This window comes from Amaranthus tricolor, chromosome 13 (assembly GCF_026212465.1).
Source record: "Amaranthus tricolor cultivar Red isolate AtriRed21 chromosome 13, ASM2621246v1, whole genome shotgun sequence".
NCBI lineage: Eukaryota > Viridiplantae > Streptophyta > Magnoliopsida > Caryophyllales > Amaranthaceae > Amaranthus > Amaranthus tricolor.
In genome coordinates, this window is record NC_080059.1 from 1,650,678 (window position 1) to 1,657,864 (window position 7,187).

Genomic DNA, 7,187 nt, shown 5'->3' on the forward strand with positions numbered 1-7,187 from the left:
TATAAATTGATCAACGAGGATCATAATAATTTCTAGTATCCGGCCCGACCAATATTTACTTAAGCCCGATCCGACCGTATATGGCCCATTGAACATGTCTAATTTGTATGTGCTTGGTACTTCCTATGATTAACTATCCGAGCTCAAAATCATGTGTTTGAACCTCTTTCATTCTCATATTAAGCGAAAAATATCTTGTTGTTATATATGAAGCTGATATGCATTATATCTATACTTTTAGCCACCTAAAAAACTCTTGTGTAAGAAGCCGCGTGTTATAACAATCAACGTAAGTTTTAGTAAGGAGATCAACTGACTTAACTATTTACACATCATTATCTTAACATTTAATTTACACATATAGATGTAAGATTACACAATATTAAGCAATTACATGAGATGATTAGAAGAAACAGTTGTAAATCATTATCTATAATATGTGGATTAGAATCTAATTATATACATTGATGACATAAAATAAAATGTATAATGTGTAGATGTTAATTCATATCGAGTAATTAAACACTAAAATAGAAAAGCAGTATAGATTAAGACCAAAGCAATAAATAAAAAGATGGTATAATGCAAGAAATGTTAGGAATGAGGATCATTTATATTTGCAGCTGCAGACATCATTTCACCAACTCCCCCAGCAGTTACTGCATGGGCTGGATCATTTTGGGCCTCTGCTTCTAATATTGCTCTTGCATCTTCTTGTGTTACTGCCTTATCTGCCAACAATTTTTCACTTGCATCCTACATTCGTAACATTCAAATTTAATTCGTACGTAAAATTGAATGTGGAAATGCAAACGTAAAGGATATATATGCCTTGTTACCATTAAGACCTGTTTGGTTGTTAATACTAAAAAGTGAAAATTAAAATAATGTGTAGTGTAAAATTTCATGAAATATACTATGTTATTCCCATGTTAATGGAATTTTAATCATAAAAAAGTTATTCTATTCACATTTTTTCATTAGTACCTAATAATACTTTTTAAATGGTAATAGATAAGAATGAATTTTATGACAAAAATAAAATGATTAAAGAATAACAAGTATGACCATTAAAATTATCAAGAAAATTTTCAACCAAAATTATAGTAGTAACTTTTCATCACTATTCCCACCATTTAATTTTTAATTACCAAACGGGTTGTTATAGTATATAAGATAACTTATGGTGGAGATTACAAAATATGTTATATACTCTACAAAGATAGTTCTAAGGCTATTCCAGGTAGCCCACCACCTAGGGCACCCAGAAATAAAATGCCTCAAATATTAAATGACGCTATTCAGGTTAAATTTTGAGCAACACCTTTTAAGCATTTGTTTGTAAACTCCTTTTTTATAGTTGAAGTAATTTTAAAATATAATTTTACAACATATTTTGTTTTGAATTATTTTTCTTAAAGTGAAAAATTTTTTATCTTCGGATATAATAACTCCAAAAGACATCGCAAAAATATATAGTGCGTCCAAAAACTTTGCTCTACCCCTATACTCTTAACCGTTACGATGAATTAACTAGTTAAGAAAAATAAAGGGATATTGTATAGTTATACGCACCCTAAGAATGTCGTCCATAGTAGTCCTAATTTCAACTTGTAATATTTTGGCGTTAAATTCAGCTGCCTGATGGGCTTCCTCTCCGAGACCACCCTTGGGTAAGGTGTCGACACCGAGAGCTCTTTTCTCAGCAGCCTCTATGGCGGCTGCATCGGCACTATCGACAGGGTGGTCTCCGGCAGAAAGAGCCACGGCTTCTAAGGCTTCTCCAATTGTGATAGATTCTCTATCTAGTGTTGGTGCTCCATGACCCACACTTACGCCTGTAAAATCCGGTTCAACGTATTGCCCTACTACCTGTTTACCACATTTAAATTTTAAACCTTATTAGAATTTCAGTAATAAATATGAAATGCTGTATGAAAATAAAAAATTCGATTTATTTTGTGATTTGTCGTCGTATGTAAAACAGTTTTAAGTACAAAACTCATTTCTTCCTATAAATTAATACATAAACAATTATAAATCTTTTTTTTTTATATATTGTTAAATTGTAAGGAATTAACAAGTCAATTATTAAAAATTTAATCTTACCATCTGATCAATGTATTACCTTTCTTAGTGGTATGGTATCGATTGAAAATTTAGAACATTTATTTAGTGCCTCAAAACGCATTTATTAAAATTTATTGGGATTAAATAGTCAAATTAATAAGAAAATGTATAATTAAGGATATTAAAGGATTGATGATTTTATTTGAAAATCTAAAATTGACTCAAATTTATTTTGATAAATTAAAAAGTTCAAACTTAAATTGAATGCAATCCCGCCATTATTTTTAATTAAAGTATTTAAAATTGTGAATTTGAAATTTTCAATTTGAAATAAATTATTTGCTCCTAGACACAACCTAAAACATTTTCTAAAGTTGAGTTTTAGACAAGATCAAATGGAAAATCGATTCTAGTCTAAATTGAAGTATATACCACCTTTTTTTAGGAATTATTATGAACCAGATTTGATTCTCACGCCCCCAACCCCTAGCACTTCTCATTCTTTAGCCTACCTTATATTAAAAAAAAAAAAAGCAGGATCAAATGACCCTAGGTAGCTTTGCCATTTTTAGTTTTTCTCATTTAATTTGCATCTCCTAATAAATTTATAATATTAATTTCTTGTTGGTGAATGAAAAAATAACAAGTAAAATAAAGGAATAAGCGGATGAGATTAAAAAAAAAATCAATAAATTCAAAAAAAAAACCTCATCGTTAACGGATTCAGTGACAACCCGGATACCATTCATATCAGAATCAGTGACCTTAACACCTTCATTTGAAATCGAATTTGGGCCAACATGTCCAGATTCTACGTTAATTGAAGCTGCGTATTTCATAATAGAAGCTGGGCCAAAAAGTGGGCTTTGGCCCAAAACAGCTCGCTCTCCAGCCTCCATGGCCGCCGCATCTTCTGGTAAAATGGGCTTATTTGCAACTTGGTCCGAGACAAAGAATACGTCACCATATTTTATGGGCTGTTCATTCTCTGGTGGAGGTTGTTCTGTAGCCATTTTATTTAATTTTATGGTTCTTTATAATGTAAAAATTCATGAGAAATTTGTAAAAAAAAAAAAATGAAATAATCAATTTTTGTTTTTTGAAGAAAAAAGATCTATATTATGATTATATGCTAGAGATTTTGTGAAATGTCTAATATCTTAAACATTTTGGGTAATTTAATTTTAGGCATCGAATTCCAACTCATAATTGATAATTTTATAGGTTTAAATTTATATATGTTTATATTTAGAAGTGGATATTTACTTTTGTAATTAGATTGCAATTTCAGTTGTCCTGTTTCATAGGCTTCTTGTGGTTTTGTTCTCTTTTCTTTCCTATATTGCATTTTTTTAATATGATATTCTTGTATTTTTATTTTTTTTTTAAGCAGATTAACATAATAGTTAACGGAGGATTTTCATCATTTATCTATAAGAAAAATTAATTCGCTTTAGTTGGTTGTGGGGATATCCTATTGCGTGCTCCATAATGAAAAAACTTAGTCCATGTTAGATTTAAATTTTCAAATTTAAAAAATAAAGAGAATGACTCGAACTCCAACAATGGTACAATAATGGTTAGAAAATGAGTAGAAAAACAAAGGATAAACAAGAGAAAAATCAAACAAGCAACATAATGTATTTAAGAGGTATCTAATGATACCTCCATCTCAATAAAGTATCTTATCATTAATATAACCACAATTACACGAATGACTCAACTTACAATAGTCAAGAGTTCACTGTTAACCCACAAAGTTTTCACATTTAATGGTAAAACTCTACAAATGACACTAATACAAAAAAGACACTCTAATGGCCAATGCCCTAGTTTCTCTAGTGTATCTTTCTAAGGCTCTCTTATATAGCCTAACACATATTAGAAGCCCTAGGACCAAACCCTTGAAGCCCAAGGAAAATCTATAACAAAACAGAACACGTGATATTTTGTTGTCTGATAAGTCGCTCGACCAGTCGAGCGCCAATCCAGTGCCTATTGATCTTTCTGTTCAACTTTAGTTGATCTGCTCGACCGAGCCAACCCTGCTCGACTAGTTGAGCGGCCTTCATCTGGGCTCTCTGACCTTGTGAGCGTTGCTGCCTTGCAACACCAACTCTTGTTTTTCGTTGCACCCTCAATACGGCACTCCAAACACCCTCCACATGAGGGTGAGATTTGGCGCTTGCTCTGACAAAAAATTTATTATTGAGATCATTTCAAGCATTTTTAGGAGTCTTAGCATAAATATGAAATTATAAGATACAAATATGTATAACCTTTTTTAGTGATAACTAATTTTAATACAATCAGATAATAAACTAATTAGTATTATAAATTTCAATTCAAAAACCTCAAAAAGAATGATAACACATCTAAAACATAAACATTATAAAATCAAAGTGTCAACAAACAAACTTGAACTAAAAACAACGAGATCCATCTACGCTAACAAGATTACAAAATATACTAAGAATTCACAAATCGTTAAGGGAGACGGTCTCTCCGAGAGACACATTAGATATATAGGCTAAAGCCTATTTTATTGAAAGTAAAGTAAAAAATAAGAATGTGAGCTTCTTATTTTGAGGTTGTATTTTTCAGAAATGATCAAAATTAAGGATCCTATATAGAGTCTTGGTAAGAGACACATCGTCATTATAGAAACTGGGGTCGACTTAGACATTATCTCCAACTTCACCCTAGATTTCAAATTAGACACTAAAACAGACACTAAGACAGACACATTATCACAAGTCTATAAACTCTCAGGTTTTACATCAAATCTAGGCATGAGCAAGCAGATGAGATCAAGACTAGCCATAGCAAATAGCAATTGGTGAAGATTTTCCCTTAAACAGATAGTTCTCAAAACAGTTTTTATATATACAAGTCCACTATCTACTATTTTAACGATGTAGAATCTTATCTTACATGTAAAGTATTTTCAACATTACGAACATACTTGAACTGAAAATAACGAGATCTTTCTAAAAATTTGGGCATGGGCAAACTATTTGGTGTGGGTGCTTTCCAAAAAGTCGGTCCTGCCCATACTTCGGAGGACAACATACTTTTCATACCATCTCCCTGTAAAGTATTCTCAGACTTATTTCTCTTTGATTTCTTACTGCTTTCATCATATGAGCTTAGCATTTTCGGAGATATCAAACCCCATTTAGCTTGGATTACATAAGTTTTAGTTGGATTAAGAATAAAACTTTTACTTATGCTACATTCAAATGTCCTGTAATTATTAACTCGTTTTACTGGAATCACATACTTTTTAACAGGACTAGGAATTGATCCCATACAATTGTTATCACTAAATCCTTTAGAACGTGATGAGCCTGATGTAGGATCACCTACATCTAGTTCTCCTGAGCTAGTCAAGATCAATATAATGATACATCAATTGAAAGACGCTCAAATTTAAGGTCCAAAACTGAAGTCCTTTAATTTCGTAGTCATAAACTAAGTCTTCTCTTTTGTGTCGTATTATTATTTAAGTCTTTTATTTTATTTCGAATATTTGAGTCTGTTTGTTTTCTTTTACAATAAAAAGTCTTAGAGATGATTAAGCCAGGTTTTAGGATCAAGCTTAATCATGTCTCATGTTTAGTTAGTTGAGTTGTAATTTTCTTTTAAGTCTAATATTTATTTTTGGCTCAAATGGGTTCTGTATCGAAATTTCGTGGTGAATTCTGTATCGAAATTAAACCTTTGGTTCAGCCATTTTTAAGTTGTTCAATCAACATATCTTTCTTAATTTTCCTTGTTTCAAACCACAAAAATCACAAAACAATTCCATTACAATAGAAACTAATCAGCCATATTAATTGAATTCGAAACTTCAAAATACAAACGTGTGTTTATAGTTTGGTTCTTGTTTAATACATATCCAACCTATAATCCAAACCTCATCTAACTATTATCTTGAACTACAATTGCTTTCATTTTAAAAACAAACTGCTTGTTATATGTTTTATATGAATAAAACTTGAAGAGATTACAAGTATCGCTATGAAATTTTAAGTCTTTGCAACCTAATATGACAGTAATTCTGATACTAAACCGAGGCGCTATCTAGTCAAAATGATTCATTTAAAATTATACTTCCTTTGTGAATAGAAATTGATCATGTCAAAATTAATTACTTTTAAGTCGATTTTTGTATTTTAATGATCCATTTAAGTTATACGAAATTGATTATTTTAATGGCAGCCCATTTAATGAAGAATGATATTTTTCAAAAAGAGAGAATTGAACCCCATAAAATTTAACTGGAAAACCATCAAAACTGTGCGTGACACTCCGTTTTGATATGGGGTTAAGCGAAAATATCTAAAGCCTTTGTTACACAACCTGCAAACTTGTAGGGCCATGTGTTATATTTTGTCATTGACTCACAAGTTATTTTTTATTTTTGTCCAAATTTAACCACGTCAATATAAAAATATCCACACAATAAAAAAAACATAAATTTGCTTTTTTTTTTCTCTCTATAAATAGATATCCATATTAATGTATTTTGCAATAAAAAATATCAGTTTATTTAAGTTTATTTGCAATTTTCTCTAAAGAGAATTCAATTAAATTTCAAAAAAATACAAAAAAAAAACACCAAAAATTCCTAAAAAAATTCTAACAATATATTTATGGATTTTAGAAAAGCTAGTTACGATGATAATCTAAAGCCAAAAAAAAAAAAAGAAAACCAACCTCAAAATTCACGTTTTGCAAGTGAGTTAGAAGTTTTTATTTGTAAACTTGAAAATTTTGGTAAAAATTTATGTTTAAATTTCAGTAATAATATAAAAAAAGGTTGAATATTAGAAAATTTAAATTTAAAAAATAGAAATGAGTTTAGGCTGGAGTGAAAATTTAAATTTCGAGTAGAATTAAAAGCTTAACATACATTGGCGATTAAAATATAAAATATTACAAGACAAAAAGCAATGAAAATATAAAATATTACAAGACAAAAAGAAATAAATAATATAATTTAAAAAATAACCAATTAGTATTATAACAAGCCTAAATTTTAGAAATACAGCCCAGCGAGAAACTAGGCCAACCTAGCTAGAAATTCGGCCTGCATCAAACAAGACTTACTT

General features: G+C 30.1%; 1 protein-coding gene across 1 annotated transcript; it reads right to left on the reverse strand.

The window, feature by feature from the left end:
- Nucleotides 1-504: 504 nt before the first annotated feature.
- LOC130798504 (late embryogenesis abundant protein D-34-like) lies at nt 505-5,855 on the reverse strand. The gene is made up of 3 exons (XM_057661523.1): nt 2,778-5,855; nt 1,576-1,872; nt 505-756 (listed from the first exon to the last, which is right to left on the reverse strand). The coding sequence occupies exons 1-3, from the start codon at nt 3,081-3,083 to the stop codon at nt 595-597; spliced, it is 765 nt and encodes a 254-aa protein (XP_057517506.1). The 5' UTR covers nt 3,084-5,855; the 3' UTR covers nt 505-594.
- Nucleotides 5,856-7,187: the final 1,332 nt, after the last annotated feature.

Coding starts and splice junctions, on each gene's coding strand:
- LOC130798504 (XM_057661523.1), bottom strand. CDS start 3,083: ATGGCTACAGAACAACCTCCACCAGAGAATGAACAGCCCATAAAATAT. Junction 1,873..2,777: donor CTGAATCCGTTAACGATGAG/GTTTTTTTTTTG, acceptor TGTGGTAAACAG/GTAGTAGGGCAATACGTTGA. Junction 757..1,575: donor CTATGGACGACATTCTTAGG/GTGCGTATAACT, acceptor TTACGAATGTAG/GATGCAAGTGAAAAATTGTT.